Source organism: Numenius arquata, chromosome 1 (genome assembly GCF_964106895.1).
Source record: "Numenius arquata chromosome 1, bNumArq3.hap1.1, whole genome shotgun sequence".
NCBI lineage: Eukaryota > Metazoa > Chordata > Aves > Charadriiformes > Scolopacidae > Numenius > Numenius arquata.
The window spans coordinates 120181968-120209709 of NC_133576.1; the positions used below are offsets into that span (position 1 = coordinate 120181968).

The window sequence follows — 27742 nt, forward strand, 5'->3', positions numbered from 1 at the left end:
TGTTTCTTGATGTGCAGAGGCAACCTCCTGTGTTTCAGTTTGTGCCCATTGTCTCTAGTTCTGTCACTGGGCACCACTAACAAGAGCCTGGCTCCGTCCTCTTTGCACCCTCCTTCCAGGTATTTATGCTCATTAATATGATCCCCCTGAGCCTTCTCTTCTCCAGATCGAACAGTCCCAGCTTTCTCAGCCTTCCCTGATAGAAGAGATGCTCCAGTCCCTTCATCATCATCATGGCCCTTGTTGGATTCTCTCCAGTATGTCCATGTCTGTCTTGTACTGAGGAGCCCAGCACCGGACACAGCATTCCAGGTGTGGCCTCACCAGTGCGGAGTAGAGGGGAAGGGTCACCTCCCTTGTCCTGCTGGCAGTACTTTGCCTAATGCAGCCCAGGATGCCATTTGCCTTCTTTGTCTCAAGGGCACTCTTATTGGTTATGTTCAACTTGGTGTCCACGAGGACCCCCAGGTGCTTTCCTGCAAAGCAGCTTTCTTGCTGGGTGGCCCCCAATATATGTTGGTGCCTGGAGTTGTTCCTCCCCAGGTGCAGGACTTTGCAATTCTTATTTGACTTCGGGAGGTTCCTGTCAACTCATTTCTTCAGCCTGTCAAGTTCCCTCTGGATGGCAGCATTACCCCTTGGCATATCAGCCAGTCCGCCCAGTCTGGTATCATCAGCAAACGTGCTGAGGGTACACTCTGCCCCATCATCCAGGTGATTACTGAAGATGTTAAACAGGACTGGACCCAGTATTGACCTTTGGAGTACACTGCTAGTCACTGGTCTCCAAATAGACTTTGTGGCACTGATCACCTCCCTCTGGGCCTGGCCATTGAGCCAGTTTTCAGTCCACCTCCCTGTCTGCTCATCCGGCCCATACATGGACAGCTTCTCTGTGAAGATCTATGGGAGACATTGTCAAAGGCCTTACGGAAGTCCAGGTAGATGGTGTGCACTGCTCTCCCCTTGTCTGCCATGCCAGTTGTTTGTCAAGTTGGTCAAGCATGACTTGTCCTTGGAGAATCCATGCTGACTACTCCTGATGACTTTCTTGTCTTCCATGTACTTGGAAACGGTTTCCAGGATTAGCTGGTCCATCAGAAAAAAATTCTGCTCTTCAGAAAATTTTGAGCAATCTGGTCTCTCTTGATATCATACTTCTTTTAATTTTTCTTGCTTCCTGTGTAAATGTGTCTTAATTTCATGAAGTGTTTTCAAGGGTACTGTTCTTGACTTTCTTACCATTTTTATAGTCTCTTTTCCTGCAGCTGAACTCCCTGGTAGGAGTTACATGTTTTAATTTCTTGCAACTGTGATAATCTGATGGTTGGCCATGACTGTGAGCTGTTGGTGGAGGAAAATTCTGATTTACTGAAGTGTGTGTTTGTAGTATTGTATCATATAGGTTCTTTCTTGAAATATGTTGTACAGTCAGCTTTCTTCTCCCAGTTAACAGGGGGGAAATGGCAGGGAAACCCTGAGATGATACTGGATGTCTGGGGGGAGGAGGATGTGAAGGTACTAGATGGGTTTTGCACATGGTCAGCATAGCTTTGGCAGGGCTGATTGAAATGAGCTCTTTTGCAAAAAGCTCTGCAAAGATCCCTCATGCAACCTACTTATGAAACTACTTGAGCGTGTCTGTATTACTTCCTTGGTTCTGAGATACTGTTGTAGCTGGGTTTTGTGCTGCACCTGGATTAATAAAACTTTCTGGAACCTAAACCAAGGTATGGTAAATTTGAGTGGCTCTGCAGAAACCAGTGTGGGATGAGCACGGTTGAGGTAGAGCCAGAACTAATAAATGCTGCTCATCTGAATTGGCTCTGAGGAGACGTAGCTCCAGGTTACTACTCAACTCAAGGCTGAATTGGGACTAAAAGTGGTGTATAATATTGTCCATTTTTTCATGTAATTATTTAGCTATACAAAAAAGAGTATCACTACCTACTATTTAATACTTAATTTATTTTGAAATAAATGTAATTTTTTAAAAAAAAAGGATAGTCATAGAATGGTTAGAGTTGGAAGGGACCTTAAAGATCATCTAGTTCCAACCTCCCTGCCATGGGCAGGGACACCTCCACTAGAGCAGGTTGCTCAAAGACTCATCCAACCTGGTCTTGAACACTTCCAGGGATGGGGCATCCACAGCTTCTCTGCGCAAACTGTTCCAGTGGCTCACCATCCTCATAGTGAAAAATATATTCCTCACATCTAATCTAAATCTACTGCCTTCCAGTTTGAAGCCATTACCCCTTGTCCTATTGCTACATGTCCTTGTAAAAAGTCAGTCTCCTGCTTTCCTGTAGGCCCCCTTTCAGATATCGGAAGGCTGCTCTAAGGTCTCTCCAGAGCCTTCTCTTCTCCAGGCTGAACAACCCCAACTCTCCCAGCCAGTCCTCATAGGAGAGGTGCTCCAGCCCTCTGATCATTTTTGTGGTCTGTGTTTCCCAGCCTGGAGGGGTGTATGTGGAGAAATCCTGCCTCACATTATAGGAAACTTCTGTTGAGACAGTACTTTTATAGAGAACTTTTCATTTGTGGTCAGTCCTTAGTTAAATAACCAATTGTTTGAATTACAGATGGTTACAAAATGAATTACAAATACAGCTTAGTATTCATAGTAGTATGTAAGATGATGGTATAAGACTTTAAAGTGATTTGACAAAGAACAGTCCTAAACTATTACAGAGGTTGTTAGGTTGTTAGGTTGTTGTTTGCTGCTAAAGTTGTTATTTTTCCTTTAAATAAAAGGATCATTTTCACAAGTCTTGTAGTCTGTATGCAGGGAAAGCTTCAGAGCAGAATCAGGAGAAAAGCACTGAAGCACTTAGTGGTGGGTTTTTTTACTGGGTTCACAGTAACAATCTGAGCAGAAGGTGATCACGGGGTGATACTATGAAAGTCTGGAGACATCTGAGATTTACCTACTACAGGTTTCCAAAAAGTGCTACTGTTGAAGGAGCTGCGGTTCTTATGAATTACTGACTTAAAAATCTCAGGATGTTCAACACATACACTGTAATTCTGTAGTTCTGGCAGGGCTCTGGGTGTAAAGCAGAGTCCTCCTTACTCCACATTTCTGTGGCTTATTACATGGAAATTAAGTCATCGCTTTTGCTTTCTTTTAGAGGCTTGCTTGCAGTCTTTTTATCTGACTTGGTCTAAAGTGATTTATTGCATGCTGATTTTTGTTCTTTTGGTGCAAACACTCTTTTTGAATAAGAAGGAAAATGTGTGTATTGCAGCACGCAGAGTGTGAATTTAAGTGCTGCTCTACAACTTGACGAAGTTGTGCCAGTATGATAGAGGCAAAATCTACTTTATTTTCTGTGTTCTAGTATAATTAGAATGGAATACATCAGCTTTAGCATCTGCATGTGTAGTGTACTGTAACTGAGCATACCTGTAGTTTTGACAGATGTTTCTATGGTACTTGCAAAATGCTGTTAGAGCATGTCATAAGGGTAATGTAAAGGATACTAGAAAAATAAAACAAAATACAGTGACATATTCAAGAATAAGTGCTGTGGCTTAGAGCAGTAACCCCAGCCTGCTGTGCATCACAGTGCAGCAAAGCTGAGTAGGGAGTTGTAACTGCAGTTGTAAGCAGCGTGTTGGCAAATGCAGTATCCCCAGTGGACTTTGTTTTTAGGTCTCTTCTTTTGTGTGTGGGAGTGGGAGGAAGGGTAAGTAAGTGGATAGGGACTAGCTGACTCACAGCTGGGCTCTAATTAAACCTTTTGATTATAGGCTTTGAAATAGCGTGGTTCTCATCTTTGGTGTTCAGCTATTGTAGTCTAGCTGATGCGTGTTACAAATCTCAGTGACTAGTTACCATTTCATTAAGAAGCAAAAGCACAAGAGTGTGGAAGAAGGAAGAAGACAGAAGGGAAGGGACTGCGATTCTCTGGAGTTAAATAATCTTTACTCTGAGTCCCCAGAAAATGGTACCAATAACTTGGGCTTTGTATGTGAACAGAGGGAGCAAGAGCATTTTTGCCATTTGGGGTTCATGCACAACTACAAGCAGATACCACTTGTGGTTTTGATGTTGTCTCCAAAGAGCTGTATGACCCTGAGCAGCTTGTGGAAGGTGTAAGTTTGCGAAGCATTTGTTTGCTTGATACACTTGTAGTTTGTTTACTTTTTAGGGTCAGAGTTTCAGGAAGTTTGAACCCAAGTATAGACTGCATTCATCTCTGAACTACTTTTATAATTGATTTTTGTTCATTCTCAGTTTATGTGTGTGCATGCAGATGCATGGTGTCTTCCTCCCCACACGTGTCTTCTGTGCTACAGTGTCTTGATCGTACTTAGTTGTTTGAGTTTAGGCTCAGAAAGCTTCAGCATGTTTGAACTCCACGTCACATACTAAAATTTTCACATGGATCAAAGCTGTAAGATATTTTCTACATGGTTCACAGAGTCCCCAGAGCTTGAGGTGTGATTCAGGCGTGGGAGGTGATTGTGTCTCCTGGTGTTTCTATTGCTCCAGTGAAAGAAAAGACTGCAGAGTCAGTGGTGCTTGCTGGTTGGTTTCCTGCCCTCACTGAGGATCTGGCTTACACCCCAGCCAAAGCCACTCCATTTTCTGATCAGTCCCATGGCACAGCCTTGGCATGGGAATGGCGCTTGGGTGCCAGTGGCCTCCTGTGGATCAAAAGCCACAGCCAGGCCACTCATGGTCTGTTTGAGCTACATATTCGCCACATGTCTGAAAATCATAGTCAACTTCTGCTGAATTTGGTATCCAAATTGAAATATAAGAAAAATTGAGTTACTATGAAGCACTGTGCCATAACTAGTCTGTGACTTAGTTTCACTATTTGAAAAATTAAGCCAAACATGCTCAGTAAGGGCCTTAAGGCTTATTTGGTGTATTTTGTCACATCCTGTGACTTGGAGGTGAAGACTGCAGTTTAAGTACCTCAACTGACTGACTGGTTTGGGATTCTTATATTTCCATAGGTACAACATTGATCCTGGCTTGTACTGTCCATTTTTCTCTCTTGGGGCATGCATGGAAGGTTTGAACTCTTTGTTCAGTCAGCTCCTAGGAATCTCCCTGTATGCTGAACAGACACAGAGAGGAGAGATTTGGTCTGAAGATGTTAGAAAGTTGGTAAGTATTCTTGTTCCCAGCATCTGAAATGACAAAGAGAAGTTAGACAAGATGGTGTGTTCCTCTGGGCCATGAATCAGACTTTGTTTTTAAGTTACTTGGGTACCTATCAAACGCACACACTAGATGTCTAATTTTAGGTGAAGTTAGACCTCAAGGGCTTTATAGTCTCTCTAAGTGCCTTTTATATGCTTGGTATTTTATGGCCTTTATAATCTGCCTTTGTGAAGGGTGCCTGAATCAGACAGTTTCTCTGTTTGGAGATTACTGTTGTAGCTTTCATGCTGTCCCTCTGAATGAGCTCTGCTAGTTTTTTTAGCTTCAATTTGTAGATGACTGTAGTCAACTAGAATGCTGTAGGTGCATATTCTAGCAGTCATGTGTCTGCCTCATTTTTTTATTCTTTATTCATCTTTACTTTGAGATTGGTTTTTACATCTTTATTTTTGCCTTCTTTTTAGGGGAGGGTAGAAATAAAAAACTGGGCAATAATTTACTCATCAGGTTCCCAGGTTCCTCTTTTGTCTTCCCTCTGTGTATTCACTGCCACATCTCCTTCACTGCTCTTCCACTCCCAGCAAGAGCTGCTTTTCTTTATATCCTGTGGGTCAATTTATAATTACTCCTTACTCCTTCTATTTTTATTTCCATGGTAAATCAGCTTCAGTTACTGTTGACTTCTCTGAAGTCATTTGGGGGCTACACACAGTCTTACTTTTAATACTAATCTGTGACTAATTAGTTTTGAGTGAAATGCAGGAATGACTGTAGTTTGAGAGACAAGTTATGAATTGTATATATTTTTTTTCCATCAGAAAATTACCAACAGATTTTATATTACTTATTTGCAGTTTATTTATCATTTATTCATTATAAATCTTTGGATTAGAATACCATGTCTTCAATTTACACATCTTATCAGTGCTTTCACTGTGGAAATGATACTTTTCTTTTTCTTCAGGCTGTTGTTCATGAAACTGAAGGTTTGCTAGGATACATCTATTGTGACTTCTTCCAGCGACCTGATAAACCACATCAGGTAACATTTATGATCTGATTCCAGCATGTGTTTTATTTGAGTAATGACTGTAGCGTTAGGGCCATTTCATAGAATCATCTAGGTTGGAAAAGACCATTGGGATCATCGAGTCCAACCATCTACCCTACTTTACAAAGTTCTTCCCTACACCATATCCCTCAACACCACATCTAAGCGACTCTTAAGCTCACCAAGGATGGTGACTCAGCCACCTCCCTGGGCAGCCTGGTCTATTGTCTGATCACTCTTACTGTGAAGAATTTCTTCCTAATGTCCAGTCTAAACCTACCCTGTTGCAGCATTTATGTTCAATGTAAGTTTAGTAAAAGTTATCTCTATTTAAAATAAATTAAATTTAAACAGGGAAAATCTGTAACTTCCAATGTGGTCTTAGGTAAAATACTTTCGTGAGTAACCTTTCATTTAAAAAACATCACCTGATAAGCTAAACTCAGAGTCTTTGTTTTACAGAACGACAGGCACTATGAAATGTCATAGAACTCTGCTTAGAGAAATGGTAGATTTTTAAACACCTATTTTCTTCATTAGCTTAATATGTTACTCTGTTTTTCTAATATTTCACAATATACTAGGAGTGCTATGCAGAATATTTGATAAGGCTACTGCTGAAGAATGAGAAGTTATGGATTTAGCATGAGTAAATTTCTTTGAGCTAGTGATATTTTTTAGAAAAATTGAGAGGTTTTGATAATTCTAAAACAAAAAAAAGTATTAAATTTTATTTTCTAAAAGCAACACAGTCTTTATGAAATACGATAGTTTCTGTATGAATATGAAGCAAATAATAAAAATTGAGAAACTGTGCTGCTATTGAACAACACTTAATGATCATTGAATGCAACCTGTGTAACTTGGGATGTGTTTAGGTTTGGTTTAATAGTTTAAGTTTAATTTAATCATTTCATCATTGTTTTAATATCATTGATATAATGACGTTGGCCATCTATATGTTTGGTTTTATCTTGAAAAGGATTGTCACTTTACCGTTCGTGGAGGCAGGCTACGGGAAAATGGAGAGTACCAGCTGCCTGTAGTTGTTCTTATGCTTAGCCTTCCTCATTCAACAAGGGGTGCACCAACGCTGCTGAGTCCTGGCATGATGGAGAATCTCTTCCATGAAATGGGACATGCTATGCATTCGATGCTGGGAAGAACTCGGTACCAACATGTCACTGGTGAGAAAGAATAGCGATTTCTTTTTTGTTTTAGTTAGATGTTTAATTTCTAGAAGAAGGGAGTAGATTATCTAAAAACCAACCAACCAACATTTGCATATTCTGCTCCTAATAAGAATTAGGCATTTGTATCTCTTCTTTCTGTACTGCTGATCTTTGTTCTAGTGGTGGTACCCAGTCTTGCAAGTTTGCCTTACGTGGAGTTTATAATAATGGAGTAGCTGGAGGACTGAAAATAAATTGAGCTAAGCTTGTACCTAGTATAACAGCACAGTGAATCTTGGGTTGGAAATTATTTAAGAAATTGAATTAAAAAAATTAGTAAAATAGTGCTTGCAAAGAACATACACTGGCAATATGGAAATATCTGTAAAGCCATAGTTGATAAATTAAAACTATATTGTATTGGCAGGCATGGTGAACTGGTAGGCCTTTTTATCATACGTAAATGAAAATGAATGAACATGCAATCACAGATTAGTGCATGCACAGAAAAGGAATATTGCCATTTTTCATTTAGTCCCTCTTCTCAAGGAGTGGCAATGAGTGTGTTGGCTGACAGCTCACAGGCTGCTGTGGCCTTCTGCAGTTGTGGTAAATGGGTCAGACACGTTCTGGCTAAAGCTGCTCGGCATGCTACTTTTCTTACCTGCAGACAGCTTGGTATATTCTATAATAGTGTACCGGAAATCCCATTTGCAGTAGACATTTACTTATTAAAAAAAACCCCACACAACCAGACAGATGAAATTGTAGCTCCCCTGTCTGAAAGATTTTTTTTATGTTTCACTATTTTTAGATTATGCTACTGATACAAAGGGGAGTCCATGGTAGAGTTATGTGTTATCAACAGATACTTTGCACCTAGTGACAAAGTATTCCTTCTTAAGTCTTCCACTTAAAATAGACTGATCTGTTTCTAAGTATGTCACTACTGGACATTGCGAAAATGAACACTGTATATGCTCTTTCCGTATAAGCTCTGTGTACTCCTGTTAACTGCCCTCCCACACTCCTTCCACTCATATAGTCTTGCTCATCTTGACCTCCAGAAGTACTTCTGTGCCCAAAGTAACTGCTTTGATCGGGTTCTCCTCTTGTGGTGAATCATATGCTTCTGGATGTCAAAGTCTTGAAGGGGCAGGAAATGGCTGATTTTGAGGCTCAGACTTTCCGTGAGCCCCTGTGTATGGTTTCAGCGTGTCCTTAGCTCCGGGCAGTCCTGCCTCCCAGAGGATTTCACTCCAGATCTAGCATTGCAAAAGCAGCGTCAGAGGTCAGTTGTGTTGTTTCTGCAGAGAACCCCTTTTTTTTAGGGTTTGGAACGTGTGGCAATCAAAGGGCTCATCCCAGGGCTGTCTGTTTGGGGCCATCTGCCCTCGTGAGGCACTAGGATGGCAAAGTGTCAAAATAAGATGACTACAGACAATTGTAAGAACCAAAAATTTGACATTCTAGTTGAGATGACATCTTTCCTACTTTCCCCCTTTTCTGATTAACATTCCCAAATATTCAGGAAGCCATTCTGCTGCTAACAGGCCCAAAACTTGGATAATACTGTACATTTTTGACTTAAGATGTGTTTCTTTTTAAGTTAATCTGTCATTTTACGATATGCATATTCTGTGACTGTTTAATGCATATTTGTGCATATAATTTTTTTTTAAAACCTACCTTGTATTCCGTTTTAGTTTATCATGCAGTAGAGAATATCTACGTTTGTTTTACAGGAGAACTAACTTATCCCAGATAACTGCCCAAGCTTTTACCTTTCTAACTTTCAGAAAATGTTATTTTTTGGGAGTCTTTTTAATGATTATCAAAAGAATTCTGTCACTTTATTGAGGAGCACTGAGAAAGCATAAATGACTAGAGGAACATCAGGGTAGTTCTGCAGGCATTTGTCTTGGGACCTGCCTTGTTTTCGCCTTTTTAAAAAATGATTTTCAAGCAACAGACCCCCCGCCCCTAACACCCACCAGTGAAATCTGTTGGCACAAAAGAAGAATTGAGGTATTGTATAAGAACTGAATGACTGGATACTGCAGTGATTGAAGTAAAATACAATTCAGAAGTACACAGTGCAGATCATGCATTTAAAGAGTACAAATAGAATTTATGCTATCAAATGGGCATTTCAGCAGTGATGGAGGAACAGCAGTAGATTTTTATGTGTTAATGCAGAACTACAAATAGCTAATGCATCTGTGAAAGGGGCAAATGTGATTTGAAATTACATCAGAGGTGTATCTAACAGGAAGAAGTATTAGAATGATTAAGAAAATACTGGTGAAACCTCATGCAATGCTTGGGCATGGTTGTGTTTCTTGGGTCTGAAGGAGAATTCAGACTGAAGGAGGTGCAGAGAGGAGCTACAATGAATGGCTTTTAGACTTTATCTTGCCTTTGGATAATGATGGCTGAGAGAGAATATCGTTTCTCTCAATGTAGGAGTTAAAAAACAGTGCGGGAAACGCTCTTTATACTAAAAAACAGTATTGGTCTGAAAACATAAGAGTATGAACAGATTATGAATTCATATTAAAAATGAGAGAAAGATTTTTAAAGATCAAAGGAGTGATTTAAAAAAATAGTCTTCAAGAAAGAATAGTAGAAGGGAAAACCATACTTACGTGTAAGACTAGTTTTGAACGTTGACATTGTCTCTAGCAGACAGGGATGGACGTGATGACCCAGTGGGTCCGTTATTAAAGCAGCAACTTGTAAATCCCTAACTTTAGTATAGAAATTAGAAATGCAGCTTTGATTTGGTGATGTGTTACACTTCTTAATAACTTCCACTGTGTAGGGTGCTGGTAAAGATTAGAGTAAATAAGGTTTTTGGGAAAGTGCTTTTTGAAAGTACAAACTGCTAAAATATTACCTCATTGCACTTAGAACATGTCTTCAATCTGCAAGAGTGTTCCTTGGATGAATGGCTTCATATTCTAAAGTAAAGTTAATATAAAGCATAAGTAAGCTCAGCAAACAGATGGAAGCTAAAAATTGTAACTGTGAATAGGATTAAGGCAGAGTTTTATTTACATTGTAGTTTGATTTAGGTTTAGGACACTTAAATAGATTTGGTGTTTCATGTAGGGCCAGTTTGGCTGCAGTCTGGTTTAGTTTAAAAAGGGTGTGATCCAGAGCTTTATAAGGTGCCTCACCCAGCTGTTCAAATATTTTGTTTTACTTTGTGATTTATAGTAAAATGTGTAGGATTATAATGAAGCTTTTCTGGCAATATGTACAATAATGCTATGGAAATAAAATATTGACTTAATAAAGGAAAGAATATTAAAGTTCACCAAAAGTCCAAACTGAAAATTGCAAAACCCTTTGGGAAGAGTTAACTATTTGTGTTAATGAAAATAGCAAACGCTAATGTGTACAATTATTCTGCCTCTAGGAACCAGATGTCCTACTGATTTTGCTGAAGTTCCCTCAATTCTGATGGAGTACTTTGCAAATGACTATCGAGTGGTTAACCAATTTGCAAGGCATTATAAAACGGGACAGGTAGGAAAAATTTACATATAAAATATTGAAAATAGGTCTAAATGTTTTCAGGAAAAGAGTCACATTTTCATGTGTTATTTTTTCATAAAGTTGAACTAGAAGTAAACAATGGATAGAAATTATTTTAATGTTATAATTTTGATTTTTCAGAAAAAAATGTTAATATTCTCATTGTAGAAAAGCTGTAAAGGAATAACAGATCCCTATATCTGAGGTTCCAATTACATATTTAAAACTTTCAGCCATTTTTTCTTACAAAGGTTGTGTAGTTTCTACACTACACAAATCTAGTGTAGTATGGTGAACATCTTCAGTGTGAATCAAGTTATGATGTGGAACGTTTTAATTTAATTACAGGTAGGTTATGACAAAAATAGTGATGCATCATTGAACTGTCCAAAGTCTGTCTTAAAATAAATCTCGGGTACCAAATCATGGAAAGAAATGTAAATGATCTGCAATGTTTAAAACCTCCCACCTTTAGCACAGTGTAGGGTATATTTTGCGATGAAAAGTGTACTGCTTTTTTTAGGATGAGATTAGGATTAGTTAGGTTCTGGTAGTCATGAATCTCTGCTTAAAACTCATCCCATTTTTTACATAAAGCTATTCTATGCCAGTCTTCTTTAAAGGTCTACTTTCTATGGGAAATTCAGAAAACAATGCTCTTCAGAACAAGGTGACTTTCGGTGGTTGCTTTAACGCATGGCAGCAGAACATGATTGATATTTGTACAGCCATTTCAAATATACAAACCAGTAAACAATAACCAAAGACCTTTTTTCTAGTGCTTTTGATTGAGGCAAGCTTCAGCGTACTCAGATGTGATGGTTGAAGAATAGACTACCCATCAATGCAAAACCAAGAAAGGCTTTTTTGGTTGTGTAGTGTTACACTCCACTGAAGCTTTTTATCCGCTCCTAGGCATTCAGTGTATTTCAGTATTATGAAAATGGAGTTATGTTTGCCTCCATTCAAAAGAAAACTATGTTGCTTAACCTCTATTTTAATAGAGACTGTCTGAGAAATTTGCTCTGTAAATCTGCTTTTTTTGTTGTTACAGAGCAATCAGTTCTGTAGAGCTGATTGCACTAAGAAAGTCTCCTTGAAACCTGGGAGTTAGAAGTGCTCGGTTCAGGAGTGTTCATCATTTATATGTTTGAGTCCACATACTGAAATACTGCTTTCTGGGGTTCTCTATAAAGTTCATGTAGTGTTTAAACATTGTGGAGTTAATCTGATTGCATATGAGTTTAGAGAATGATCTTGACTAAAACATCTGAAAAAGATTTGTGGAACATTATTTATGGCTTTGTATTTTCAAAATGGCTTAACAAATCTAAACCATGTTTAGTTGCAGTGCAAAAGCTAAGAACCAGACGCTGTGTCACATTTGGCATTTCCATAAACTTCTTCTGTTTATTGGTGGTGAAATCTTGCCCTTTCAGAGAGCAATTGAGAGAAGTTTAATGTAGAAATTCAGTCTTGAAAGGGGCAAGAATGAATTATGCTGGAAGATGAGAAAAAGAGCCTGAAACTGCTGTGTGGCTTTTGAGGGCTTTAGACAGCTTCCTTTTAATTGTTTTTTTTTTTTTTTTTTTCTTTAAATTTAGAATGTATTTTTAAGACATTATCCAACATACATAAATCTGCTTTTGCTTATGTTGGTTCATCTAAGCTAGTTTTAAGAATCTGATATCAGATTTCCATATCTGTAATTTAAATACAAATAGATTGGACTCATCTTTTCTGTCCTTAAAATTCAGTGATTGTTACAGCAATTACTTTTGTCTGTTGTGTGTATGTTACGAAGTACTTTGAACAGAAAATCCCAGGTCTCTTCAGCCTTTTGGGGCTTATATTTTCTGTGCTTGTTCCCTGACTAATTTTTTTGGTGGACAAAAAGAAATTTGAATCAATGTTTTCTTCTCTGGTTTTTTAGTTACTTGAAAGAAAAATGAATCCACTTTACCCCCTTTTTAAAGGGAAGTAAGGAAGGTGGGTGAAACAGTTTAAATGTGAAATTTGTAAAACCATTTCATGCAGATATTGTTCCATGTGAGAAATTCCTTCAAGTTTCTTCTTATGAATAAAGAGACTGAACTTTTCTGTGGGAGAAGGATCTTTCCTGCAACAACTACGTCATCACGGCTCTGCTGGATGTTGACAGAAGGATGGTTTTTTTAATGACCTACTTTGTTGAGGAAGCAGTGCAGATAATTTGAAAAAGCATCCTTCTTTCTGCATTGCTGCATCTGTGCTATAGTTTTTGCATGTAAGTTTTAGGGGATGTCATTTTTAACACTCCTACTGAACATATTTACATCAGAAAAACTTGGTGGCATAGTCTCAGGTTACGATTGACCTTGCCATAAAATCCAATTGCAGAAGGACTGATCCTGAGGATCCTCACTTAGGATCAGTGCTTATGCTTATGGGAAGGGGAGGGGAAAGAGGTGGTGTTCTGATTATTAAAACATACGAGCTGTTGAAAACTGGTTTTTAGTAGCATTGCAGAAAAAAGATTGTTGGGAAGTCTTTCAAAGATGAGAATGCATTATGCATATAGATGTGGATGTTGAGGATCTGCTCCAAAATATCTTGAAGTTTATAGAAAGCTTGTCTCTGCTTTCTGTGCATTTTGGGTGCTTGTGCTGTTGAGTACTGAGGAATGAAAAAGCTTGCAAGCTCTTCTGGCAAAAGAAGTAAGTCTTGTGAGTGTAGTTCAAAAAGCTGGCCAGTACAAAAATATTTGTTCCAAGAAAGTAGCAAGCCTAGTTTTCCTTTCATCTCAAAGATAACTCAAAACAAAAACCTTGAGGGAAAAAAAAAAAAAAGAGTAGAGGGGACTGTGTTAATTAGTCACACAAGCTGAATTACTCAGGTAAGCTCATGAAATCAAGCCATACCAAAATGAGGTTGTAACAGTGCTTAAGCAGACAATCTGGTGCATGCATAGCATTCTGTATCACTGAGTTTGTTTGTTTAATTTTGTTTGTTAAGTGCACAGATACGTGATAGGTCTGTCGAGCTAAATCATTTTAAGCTTGTGTGTCTTTAGAGGCTCTCTTGAGCAAAGGCCAGTATTTCAGCTGTTCAAATTTGAACTGACTTCATTTTTCACAGAGATGGAACTACAAAGGCAGTATTGTATTAGCATGATTACAAGAATAAGCCCACAGATAGTAAACAATCATAATGTGTCGTGGTTACTACATAGCAGTAAGGAGTTAAGTGTGATTTGGGACACAGGGAATACTGTTCTTTTAGCCACCATGGCAAACACGCTGAAAAATTCATGCCAAGATCTTAAAGTTACTTAATATAGAAAGATGGAAAAGTGGAACCCAAAGTAAAGCATGTAGTGTTTAAATTCAAAAAAATGGAATGGTTATTCAATTAACACAGTTTTAGTCAAAGCTCTATGAAGTCTTTCTTTTAGAAGGAGGATGACAGTTTGATTCTGGTTTTATCGGAGAGCTCATCTTTCAGGATAAGTAGGATAATCCTGCTGATGCAATTTTGTTCTTCACTCAGCGGCTTATTAAGGGGCTGTATGAGATTGTAATGGAGCAAGGAGAAATAGTTTCTATTGCCTAAAGCAGTACATCTTCCTCAGTACATTCAAGACCTCAGTGTATCTGTATGCCCGACATGCACAGAAGCAAACTTGGGAGAGGAGTGGCGATCTTCGAAAAACCCTCTGGAGTCTAATTTTAGTTCCCTGAAATCTTAAATTTTAACATCCCAGAGTGCTTTGGGAAAAATAAATGATCTACTCTTTATCGTTCTTTCCATTTAATCTAATTTTGGCAATGTTTTTCTGGTGCCAAATTCTGCTTGACTTGTGAATTATTATAACACCACAATGTTTAAGCCAGATCAGTAGCACTGATAGATTTAAACAAAGGAACATTTATATCTTCTGTGCCTTTTTGTCAATAGGTATTGTCATAAGAATGATTTGTAATTTCCTGTTGATTTTAATCTGCTCAAACAGTAGAGCTTGATCTTCAGGGCAGAGTAGATCTGCATTGTTTGATATTCATATGGCTGCAAAAAAGATAAAAAGATTTTCTTGGAGGCTTTTGATATTATTTACATTTTACTTGGTCTCTAAAAGGGGGTGCTAAGCCATCTCTTGTGCAAAGAGAGTTTAATACATTATTAATGATCATTCTGTGTCTCCCCTCAGGAGTTTGATTTAGAATAGGATAGATGCTTGTAGCAGAATATAAGGAAGAAACGGGTGAATGCAGAGGCTGCCTTTTCAGCAGTCTTCTCCAGCTTGAGGTCAGCTATTTACAGTACAGTCAAAAGAAGGCAGGACTTTCTTGGGTGGAGAGTCTGTAAGAAATGCTTAGCTCTGAACTGAGGATTAGACCTGCTTCAGCTGTTTCTTGAGCAGGGCTGTAAGTGACCAGCTCTCCCTGGGAGCGTACAAAGTCTGTCCGCATTGCCGAACCTTGCTGCTCTCTGCCCCAGTGAACTGCAAACTTGGATTTCCCAATTCAGTTGAGGATCTGTGGGCCTGTGGTTTACCAAAATGACAATTAGAAAAGGCTTATTGCCTTTTGTTCTATTTATTTTGTGTTCCAGCTGAAAGTCTATGCTCATAACTTCTTTTTACCATCATTTAATATAGCCCGAATATAAAACTGAAAATCCATTATGTTGAAAGAGCTGGTTTGACCTTACTGGTAGGGCTGCTCTTGGCTTTAACAATCTTAAATTATAACTGTGTAAAATATACATATTTTCAGTTGCCAAGCTTTTGGATGTTCAGCTTTCTTAACACTGATAAATTACAACTTAAGAATTCCCATCCAGTTTTCTCATACTTTACTGTATCCAAGATACAGGTGCCCCTAGAAGAAATCAGTTGTGTTTAATTCCATACTGCACTACTTCAATGGGAAATGAAAGCCTCCAAAAGGCTGCCAAAATTTGCTAATAGGTTTAGTGCTTAATGACAAAATCTGGTCAAAATTCTATAGGTTTCCTTTCACAAGGGTTTCTTGTGTGACAACTGAAACTGTGTTATTGCAAACCCACATGTGCTTTACTTCCAGGATGAAAAGTCATTGAAGTGCATCCCTCACTCTATTTAAGAGGATGAGACAAGAGATTTTCACAGAGCTAGGAGAAAAATTGCCCAACCAAAAATACATTTTACCGTTTGTAATTTTTTTCTACTTTGCTTCTTGCCTTAATAACTTTTCTACATAATTAAGTAGTATTTTGAACAATACTAAGTCCGGTATGGAAGCTCAAGGTAGTCAGGTACTAACATCTTTATTACTATGGATAACTGCCCACTTACTCTTAGTTACTCTAGTAGTCCAAAATCATCACGTAATTTGAAACAGAATTTTTGTATTTGAGAAGGGTAAATACTAGCCTAATGAGGATATACTGTAGGGCAGACTTCATGTTCATTGGTTCATTTTTCTGTGTTGACATTTAACAGCTGTGCACGTTTATAACAAGCAAAATAGTGGGTGTTGTTCTATCCCATTCTTGACCCAGCTGACATTTGTCTTGGAGAAGAAGTTACAAGCCTTGGCAAGCTACTGCATAAAACAGCTGTGCAATTTGAGAGTTTTTCTTATCTGCTTTAAATTCCAGATTCCACAGAGTTAATTGATAACATTTTCCTCACTTATGTGTAACTTCTGTGGAGTTGGTTTTTTATTCTGCGAACATTAACATTGTTTGTCTTGAAGTCATGTCATTTGCACAGAATCTAAACATATGGCCCTGCCATCAGGATCTGTAGACTTTCATGTATTATTTCTTAAACACTTCAACACACTGTAAAAGTGTAGGTATGTTTTTAGAGTTCAGTGTAATATCAGCCATCTGTATTACATTGTACAACTCATAGTAACTTTCTTAATATTTTAGCAAGAACCCAGTTATTTTGATCATATTTAATGTTTGGTTAATAAAACTGCTAGCAAAAAGAATGCTTACTAGGAAAGACATCTATGGAAAAGCTTCAGGAAGTAGTGGAAGAAGTGTAAGGTCAAGCATTCATATACAGATATTCTTAAAAATCTGGCATTAAAAAGTCTTTGGATGTACTTGTAGACGCCTGGATAGAAAGTCAAAAAGAGTTTGTTTAATGACTTGAAAAATGTCTCTGACTTTCAGCCTGCGGTGCCGTGGATAATTTTATTGCCATAGATGTGGAATAAATTCAACTTTGTTAAAAATTTCAAAGGGTAGATATTTACTGTTCAGTATGACCAAACATTTTTATGTGGGTTAGGCTGGAAGACCTGATGCTGTCCCAGTTGAAGTTACGAAAACCCCGCCAGTTCAATGAGAGTTATGTGGGCCTCCATGTAAATCTAAGTGAGCTACGCTCAAACACCAACAGAAGAATCTATTATTATATCTACTTTTGAAGATTAGTCAGGATGACCTGGGAGGACTTTAACTGCCCTCTGTGTTCTTTATCTCTAAAGGTAGTCCTAATATTTTTAACAGGCATATAAGGAAACACAGGATCAATGTATAGAAGAACAAACACTGAGACATGGTGATTTCTTGATTGCTATGTAAATTACTGATGATATCTTAATTGCCCATTTAATGCTTTGTTTAGCAAATGGGACTTCCTTCCTCAGTGCAAAGCACTTCAAATGTGTTTTTATTACCACCAGGAGTCTGTTTTTTAATTGCATCTTCAGTCTTTTCTAGTAGTAAGCATACTAGTTATAGATATACAACAATACTAAATATGTTCTGACTTTTTTTTATTCAAGCCACTACCAAAAAACATGGTGTCAAGACTGTGTGAGTCCAAAAAGGTGTGTGCTGCAGCTGATATGCAACTCCAGGTATGTTCTTTGCATTCTAGTTTCTACTCTCTGTCCATCACTTACAGAACATACTTTAATTGTTATAATTTTACTAAATTTTTATTTTAACGTAGACACATTATCTAACTATATGCAAATTAGTGAAAATGCATCCATTTTGATATTAATTTTCATGTTTGTTTTATGAATATTTTCTGTGCTGTCTGCTTAAAGCTGAATGTCTAAACCCATAGGAAAATATTGTAAAAACTACAGCTTTTGAAAATGGTTGGATTAGCAGAATTCCCAAATGTCATTTAAGACTGAGTTCTTAAATTAATGGAATCATTTAAGGAGAACTTGCAGTAGAGGAAGTATTGCCTACCTTTGGATCATTAAAGTGTAGGAGGACTGAGAGAATTGGGCCACCTTAGTAAAATCAAACCAGCTCTTTTATTTACTAGAATGTGATTTGAGCTCCTTGTCTTCTGCAGCTCCAGTATGAAAGTGGCAACTTGTTACTGCAAGGCTGTAAGACTTCTCTTGCAGTGTTAGGACCAGTAATTAAATTCATAAACCTTTATTTTCTGTGGGTAGATGTGACTGATCAGTCATTCCCATAAACAAACCATCACTGTTGCTTTTCTTCAAAGGAAGTAAAGAAAATTAGGGTTCTATCTAAAATGGGTATTTAGGTTTTTTTCAGTCCTGCAACAGCAGTTCTCAGATGTAAACAGTAGCATTAGCATCCAGCCAAGTTTTTTACAGTGAGAATTTGCTGCATTTGGTATGCTATAAGCTTCTGCTGTGTGATTTTTTTGATTTTGTTTTCTTCTTTGGTTTGCCATAAGCCAGATGTATATAATTTTTCTTTTTACAGTTGACCTAGTGTTTAGGTGAGATAACTCTGCTAGTACTTTAATAAAGGGTAGACGTTATTTTTGAGGTGTGGAAAGAAACAAATTTAAAGATCAGATCTATGTAATTCTTCACTTTGAAAAGTGCCCAAATGATTGCAGCCGTGTTTACAAACATGACTTGTGCTGGTTAACTGCAGTTGATTTAAAAGAACTTAGTTAAATATTTGCAGTTTGCTCTGTGCAGTTTGCTCTGTGCAGTTATTTATAGTGATTTAAAACTAGTCAGACTACTGGAGAGTGGACCTGTAAATGTATACGTGTCAGTTACACTAATCAAAACCAGACATAACACTGTTTTCAGTGTATACATATATTTTTCATTGGTTAAACAACGGATTTTTGAACTATGCTTTCAGTGCAGCACTGGCTGTCAGTGGCCAGCATTGGCTGTGCTGGAGGCGTGAACAAGGAGAGTGCTGCCTGTGCCTGTACCTCTGTGACGTGAAAATAACTGCACCCTCTCTGCAGGTCTGATTTTGAAGTGCACACTCCTGGCTCTGAAAGGTTCTCATATAGAGATAGCTGAGAATCCAGAAAGAATATGGGCAAGAATGTAATTAATTCATACAGGAGGTTTTTTGGGAAAAAAACAATTCTGGATTGAAATAAAATTTATGCTGAGAATGCTTGGTGATGGAGTCCACCAAGACAGAATAATTTTCCAATGTACAGACTAGTAACCACCAAAGTGATGATCAAGTGCTTTCACATGCAGCCATTCTTTTCTGGTGTGTCCATAACAGCTATGTATAGATCTGACTGATTTTTTTTTTCAACTTTTGATATGTATTTGCTATAATCTAGTCAAAGTTTGAGACCAAATTGACACTGTGTGGGATAAATGCTCTTGAATACCAAGAACACTTCCAAGTCACAGATATATTAACAAGTGACATGGCCTCCCTATCCTGTGGAGTGGGGGATATTGTTCTCCAGAAGGAAGTCAAGGAGGGGTCATTGCATCGATCCCATGGGGTGGGCTGTGCAATCACCCCTGCTGATGTTGGCCCTCAGCTGCTCTTGGGGCCTCTAAAGGGTCCGTCCTGGAGTGACTCCAGACCCCAGGAACTTTAGAACTGGGGAGAGAACACCCATTTCTGGTGGGCGCACATTCCTGCGGGCACCTAATGATTGACTGGTGCTGGCAACGAAGCAGTGATTAAGCAGGCTGCTTGCCCTCAAATTACTCTTGTGTAACTAATGTTCAACCAGTCTCAACCCGTGCCAAATGACCACAATGCCACACTGAATAATATTATTCATTTCCTACTTTCAGCACCATGTTTTTGGAGATTCCAAATGTAATACCCACAGAAGTATGCACTCATTTCAAAGACACAGCCTGACAGAGCCATTCTGTTTATTCGTTCAGGAAAAATGCCCCAGAGAAGTTGACTGCATGACAAATATGAAGTTCATACATTTCTTTGTAGAAGTGTGTATTTTTACTCATGCAGTTTTAAAAATATAATAATTGATTGAAGAAAACCATATATTTCAATCTGCAGATGCCAAAGTATATGTGTACTGCTAATGTATATACCTGAAGAAGCTGTGAATGATGACTCTAATACCTTTCTGTCAGACTTTGCAAGTATATTCTGTATTGATGACTCAATGCTACGTAAGCCATATTTGACTTTTAAAAGAAAGAAAAATGCTTACAAATTTTCCAGCAGTGGGGAAACTGCCTAAAGGTTCTTTTCTGGTCTGTTCAGAAAATAAGTCTATTGGCATGTCAAAATAAGAAATTGTGTTGGTTTTTCATCATAACTATAATAGCTCTGCATTTTCTCCCAGCTCATGTAATCAGTTACTCAAAGAGGAAGAACAGGAGAATCCATGCATCTTCTCATAAGGCTTTTGCCATGCAGATTGAGTCCCAGATTCTTTCTGTCAGTAGTGACTTCACCAGAAAGTGCATAACGGTTTGCATATTAATGCTATTAAGCAGACAAGGAGCTAGAAAGAACTGGAATCAAGTGAAACTAGTAAATACCAATATCAGTGCAAAACAGAGAGATGATACGAAAATAGATAACTATTTGATGGCCTTTTTATATTTTTAGGTCTTTTGGGAAATGTGTTTTACTGAAATTAGAAATGATCTAGCTACTGCTTAATATTAAGTGTTAGCATGCTCCTCAGCAGTATCACCTAAAATCCTGTGGTCCTGGGATGTGTCTCCTTTTCCCATTTCAAAGGGCTGTGTAAACACACAGAACTGTGGTTTGTAGATGGGAATGCTTATGGCTATAAAGTTCATCCAAGTTTATTTTCAGGGATGGTGGTGGTGTTTTTTTTTTCACTCTGCTGTCCAGGTGGCCTGGCTCATAGCTTTCTTCCCACGCTTTACATGTGCCAGGATCGGGAGAAAGCTTGTAGCTGGCTTCAGCGACTCATTTCCCTATTACCACGTTGTTCTTTCAGCAGTCCAGTTCACTGGCCTTCAGCGGACGTTTCCCTGCTGCCTAGCTGTGACTTGAGCTTTTGCTCCAGCACCCTGACCACAAGCTACTTGACTCCCAAGTTTTACTTTAGAGAAGGTCCACTGCAGTGCAGTCCACTCCATCTTGTGAGCAATACTGAAGAGCAACTGCAAACTGGTCCTAAGAAAGCTGGGACACTGAAAAAAGAGAATCCAAGCTGGGCTGAAGCAGGATGCTAAAGTCTATTGTCAGATGCTGAGGTTCCTCATGTTTGGTTTGGGGTTTTTGGAGAGGAGAGGGACATCAGTGTGAAATGACACCCGCAGAGTCACAAAGGCTGAGGGTGACAGGAGAAAGTGAGTTTTCTAGGACTGTTACATCAGCTACTTTTCAGATCTGTTCATGGTACTTACTGTCGGTAATATTCTCAGTCATCCTTGCTACCATAAATGCTGTAGCTTTTGTTAAACTTTGTTAAAAAATGAATGGGGATTCTTCAGACCAGCTCTGAGGATGAAAAGTACAAGCAAAGGCATTGTGAAGCCTCTTTCTCTTATAAGAGTATAAAAGTACTGTAGTTTTTACAATCTAGTGTAGGTTTTTCTTTAGATTTTTATTTTTTCATATTATCAATGTAATGATGGAAAATTTAAAGTACCTCTGCCAGGGGAGGTTCAGATTGGATATTAGGAAAAATTTTTACACTGAAAGGGTTATTAAGCATTGGAATGGGCTACCCAGGGAAGTGGTTGAGGCACCATCCCTGGAGGTATTTAAAAGACGGGTTGGCATAGTGCTTAGAGACATGATTTAGTGATGCTTTTTTGATCAGAGTTAGGTTGATGGTTGGACTAGATGATCTTGAAGGTCCCTTCCAACCTAGACGATTCTATGATTCTAAGTTTGGTTTTAAAAAATGAAGTACTCATTATTGTTTGTCATTTGGTGCAGTGTCTTCATGGCGTTATCCTCTGAACAGACATTTGCTGCCTACTCTGGGTTTGTAGATGGGTGATGTAGATGCTCCATCTCTTGTTCAGTGTTGCTGTCAGGGAGACAAAACTTGCAATGTCATTAATGACTGATTGTGCAAGTTTAAGTCTTACTGACCTCTTTTCTCCTTTATTAGCTATGTAGGAAGCAGGCAGAAAATTCAGGAGTAGCTCCTACAAGTCATCACTTCTTCACCCCTCTCCTTATAACCCTCAGTTTATCTTGAAAAAAATCAATTTTCACATTTATCATTTGTCAACAACACTGTCAAAGGATTTATCAAGATTCTGGATTTCAGAAGACAGCTTATCCAAACAGAAGGAATATGGTCGTTTAGAAAGAGTCACAATTTTGGTGACAGTGTCTGTTGTGTCCAGCCCCCAAAAAGTAAATGCTAAATTCTGATAAATTATTAAAGAGTTCAGAATGGTTTTGTACCCAGATTTCATAATATAGAATCTTTTCTCAGGTTGAGGGGGTGTGTTACTCAGATTGCATAAAACATCCATCTCCATGGATGGAGAATGCCTCCAAACAGCCTTTTCTCCATGAAATTTCTGCATTTCATGGTTGTAATGCCTAAAACTGTGTGTTTGTCTCATTGAGAAAGCTATTGCAGTGTCCCTGGGAGCGTGACTGGGCTGAATCTCTTGCCAAATTATTGGCTTCATCCCTTGCACAAAAGCTTTTTGAGGCTCCCCACTGTCAGTTTTCCTGTGAAATGTGCCGACCACAGGATGGCCTGACCTGAACACTTTTGCTTAAATATCTGGATCCACCAAACTTCTCAAAAATATCTTGTGTTGCACAGCAGTGGGTGTCCTCCTGCCTTTCCTGCACTTTCACAGAATAAGAAATCTTCATATTAAAAAAGAAATAAATGCTGCAGGTTTTTTCAGTGAAGGCACATACTCCTTGGCACAGTCTTCTATCCATGCCTATTTCATGTTTGCTGTTAAAGTGCCAGATCCTCTACTTTGCTGTCTTTGCTTGAAAAGTCTTTTTATTGATGCTGCTTTCTTCATCTCCAAACACCTCAGTAATTTAGTCATGCACCTGTGTTCTGATGTAGTTCACATGCTTCTGCACAAAAATTGCCTGTGAACCAGCTCTTAGCTCTGGCAAAGTACCCTCCTGCTGCAGTGTGATCTCAGGCGAAGATTGCATTGCAGCAGTTTATTGCTCTGATTGTGAGAGCTAAAAAAAACGAAGCATCTGCGTTAGTACTGCGCTATTTGAGTGCTCTGGCAGAAACTCAGGGGCATCAGCGGCTCCGCGTGCAGCTTCTTTTGTTCACTGCCTGGGCCGTAACTTGCCCCTGCAGGTGTGATGTGGTCTCATGGCTGCATGCACATGTCTTGGAATAGCTTATTTTGCTGTGTCCACTCAAATAACTTTAAGTCTTTTTATTAAATCTGTTTGAAAATATTCTTTTTGAAAAGGAGAATGGCTGGAGGGTTTTAGGGACAGGTCTTAATTTTATTTAAAAACGTGGGCGACTTAGTACTGCCAGTGTTCTCAGTGACCTAAACACGGATTTATGATAGGTCGTGATGGTGGTCGTTGGTGTATTCCAAAAACTTGTTTCTCTCTTTGTATGTTATACTAAAAATAGAGGACTTACAAAAATCTATATATTTAAACTCTTTCCTCTCCCTATTCTTTCTCTCCCATTCTTCTCTTCTTGTCTGTTTTGATTGTCAAATGCCAATACCAGGTACCAGACAAACATATATTTTATCTCTTCAGGTATTTTATGCTGCCTTGGACCAAATCTACCATGGGAAACATCCTCTAAAGAAGTCAACCACAGAAATTTTAAAGGAAACGCAGGAGAAATTCTATGGATTGCCTTATGTACCTAATACAGTGAGTAGAAACATACTGACTATATAAGCTACACCATTTCTTTGATATCATATTAATAACCCTACATCTCCCTGCCCATTGCCACGCACACTGACATGCTTATTGTTGTATATTTATGTTGAAAGAGTTTTCTTTCTTTCAGCCACTTTATCCAGACAGTAAGGTGTTGGAAATATTCAGCTAAAAATCAAATTTTAATTAATGTACCCGTTTTTGTACAGGTGTAGTCTTGTTATGCTGAACTTGATTACTTCTTATTTTCTTCTTAAGGAAGGCACTGGAAACAATATATTGGGAAGAGGGCTTATTCTAGTGATGCAAAGGACTGTTGGTAAAAGGCAACAAACCACTGTGCTGCATGTTGGTGTTTGTATACTGTCAGTGTCAGCGTGAGAGCAAGTCATTGTGAAGCAGGACTCGGAAGTGAGTTTTTCTCACTATGCTGCTGTGACCTTTGGCACATCACTTATTTATCCTTTCATGTGGTATCTGAATGTGTTAAGGCCTCGAGTTCTACTGAGCTACATAATTTTGATCTTCATCATGACTAATTGTGCATTTGTTTTGTACTTCATGTGACATCCAAAGGTGCAGTTTGTATAGATGATAGTTGTGGGATTTCCTGGGCTGTCTGGATTGTAGTTCCCCGCCGGAGCATGGCCCAAATCACTGTTTGACACTTTGCTCAGAGTACCCAGATCCTTTCTCTGCTTTCTGCTTCTTAGAAAATACACCTTTCTCCTTATCAAAAATGTAACTTCCGTTCTCTGAGAAGTGTATTAGCAGATCCATGTGTCAGCCCTTTCCTCATCGAAGCTCTTCTGCCTCTGCTGGCCTGGCAAAGCCAGAGAGGTGGAAGCAAGATGTCTTCAGAGCATGTCGTCTGACTTCTCAGTGTTTTTATGACTGTTGTTCTACACCGTTCCTCAGCAGGTGTTAGTTGTCCAGTGAAGGGAACAGTTCCCTGCTTTGAAAGATAGCCTGCATGTTTTTTTCCGTGTGAAATATTTTTCATTTAGTTGTTACCTTCGAAAGAGTGTAACATCTTGTAACGTGAAGAGGGACAGCAAGTTTTGCCCTGGAACTTCATCCCAGCAAAATGTACTGTGAGCTTTTGAATTATCAGAAAGTCTATGTTCTTTATATTTACTGAATGTAGAATTAGCATGTCTAGTCAAGAACTGCAGTACAATTAAAATTTCAGTAAAACTTAGTGAAAAATTACATTGGAAGAACACTAGAACCCTGTAGAGTAATTGATGTTTGTAATGTGGCTTGCTGTCCTTTGCTATTCTTTCTTCTTGAACTTAAGATATGTTTTTAGTTTAATTTGTTGTTCAGATAAAAAGATAAATGTCTTGGAAGTAAAAGGTTTGGGGTTTTTTTAAGTGACAAGAGTATATTCCTTCCTTTCATTTAACTTCAGAGCTAGGCATTGAAATATAGTAAGAGAGACCAGCTTTTATTTTCATCTGTCATTTGACTGGCAGAGAAAACAAAGTATTTTGATAATTTGAATTTTACCTTCTCGCTATAGGTTTAGATTTAACTATGCATTGCTAAGTCAGGTTTGTATATCTTAAGTGTGGTGCTGGGTAAAAGTAGTTCTTCCTTAGTGAACATCTTAACTGCATGTTATTTTCTTTAGTAGCATTGTCTGTTAGGGCCGCACAAGCACCCATTATTATCTGCTCCTGATAAACCTTAATTCCCTCTTATTGCTCTTGACAGGCAAGTAAACTTAGTAAATATCCTCTGAAAGTACTTGGGCGTCAATCTCATTGTGCAGACTCATTTTCTGAAGCAGAGCCACAGCATGTATCTTCAGCAGATGATTTCCTTTCTTTCTGAGGCACAGCTCAGATAACAGGACAATTTGTATGCATCTTTTTGTTATAGTACTTTCGAAATGAGGAACATAAACTACCCCTAATAAATAGATGCTGCTGTACATATGTGGTGATATCTATTTTAAGGTTAACTAAAGCATCATCCTCAGCAAATAGACTATATTACATGCCAACAATAGGAGGGAGAGTGGGAAGAAAATCCTGTCGAAGTCTGTATTTGCCATTCAGATAGGTTTTACAGACACTGGGACAGTTGGCAGTGGATGCAGTAGTATTTACATCGGCTGAGTTGACACAGGCGGTCACAGAAGGTAGTGCCACGTGCAAGGCAGAAAGGAAGGATGGAGCAGAAACCGTAGACAGATGGAAGCACAGAGAAACAGCAGTCCACAAGAATTCCTGAAGAACACAAATCTCAGTTTCTGGCTGGCCGTTGCTTATCTGTTCAAAAGTACACAGGGTTTGCTGCTGGCTCCTGGAGGATGAAATTCCACTGGGATTTCTTTATTACCAAATCCAGAAGCTAACAACTGCCAGGCAGGGGGCAAGGAAATGTATCTGCCTGTTTTTGTAGTGTCTGGAGGTTTTGTTGCCAGAGGAGATCTGTGTTACTTTGTGTTCCTGAATTTGGAAAGGGAATAGAAATTTTGCACAGGCTGGATTGTTGAGTCCTCGTGATGCCTTTAAAAAGCAATAAGTCTTTCTTTTGACTGTTCTAAGAAAGCAAGATAAACCAAATCATAACGACCACACATTTTCCTGCCATTTTTTCCTAAATGTACTTGGTGTCAAAATCTGTGTGCTGTGGGAAGTTCAGTACTCTGCTTTTGCTCCAAACTTTTCTTAAGTCATAGCTTATTTCTCATGTCTTGTAAAGCCAATTTCGATTTACTATGACCTGCCTTGCAACTGATTACACTGTCTGCTTTTAGAGTATCTCTCTTGGTCTCTTCTACCTTTGTCTCCAGGATGCCCAGAGAGACTTTGTAAAAAAGTATCAGGTGGCCCTTTGATCCACCTGAGACGTGATCAAAGTTCCTCCCCATGATCTGTTGCTTAGTCCCCTGCCTGTCCCCCAAGTTCAGACTTGAAAACTACTTTCCTTTGAGACAGTCATCAAAACTTAATGATACCCCATTGTTAGTCTTGCGCCAAGCATAATAATTCCTATCTCCTGCTGCGGGTTTCGGTTCAATATGGAAACAAAAAATGAGACGCAGGGTAAACAGGCTCTGCATCGATAGTGGAGATTGCAGCCTCCTGCAGTTACAGGAAAGAGCTCCCAATAATTAAGTGGTTTTACAATAAGCACCAGCTGCCCAAATCATCATACCTGAATTTTCTTTGTGAAAAATTGAATTAGTTTGAATTATTGATTCTTAGTTTAAAAATTTTTTATGGACTTACATACAAATTTCTCTAAGCAATCCTGCTTCAGCAGGGGAGTTGGACTAGATGATCTATATGGTCCCTTCCAACTCTAAAAAAATTCAGTGAAATTCAGTGAAATTGTCTGTCCATCATAGTAACCTTCCTTCATTCCAATCTGAAAGTTTGGTGGGAGATGCTGGTTTGACTCGTGACTGTGAGGAAAAATGGTTTTGAAGAGCGAGGCACAGTGAATCTGGGTTCTTTTTTAGATTGACGCCAAATACTCCATTTTGCTTTTTTTTTTTTAAAATTACATGGCCTTCCAGTAAGGTTTTCTTCCAGAAACAGAAGAATTTCTTGCGTGGTACTTGAATACAAAGTGCAATGTTGGAATTAACCCACACACATCATTATAATTACATTTGATAGGAGGGAACATGTTGCTATTTAGGGAGCCTTTTGATATTTTTTGGAACACTAAATAATTTGCTATATACCTTTTGCTCTAGCATGTTAGGTACATCTTAGTTCAGAAGGACCACTTCTACTGGTGGCCTAAAATTTACATAGGTAACAGGTTGAATTATGCTTATATACTTTTTGTCCAGAGTGCAGGTTT

The 27742-nt window shown here is 38.6% G+C and overlaps 1 protein-coding gene across 1 annotated transcript in view; it reads left to right on the forward strand.

Moving 5' to 3' along the window:
- Positions 1–27742, forward strand: part of MIPEP (mitochondrial intermediate peptidase) — a 77655-nt gene that overhangs the window by 26366 nt on the left and 23547 nt on the right. Inside the window, exons 11-16 of the mRNA XM_074146408.1 lie at positions 4975–5128; positions 6090–6167; positions 7159–7363; positions 10773–10882; positions 17656–17730; positions 23783–23902. Coding sequence (XP_074002509.1) covers positions 4975–5128; positions 6090–6167; positions 7159–7363; positions 10773–10882; positions 17656–17730; positions 23783–23902 — 742 coding nt within the window. The remainder of the gene's footprint in view (positions 1–4974; positions 5129–6089; positions 6168–7158; positions 7364–10772; positions 10883–17655; positions 17731–23782; positions 23903–27742) is intronic.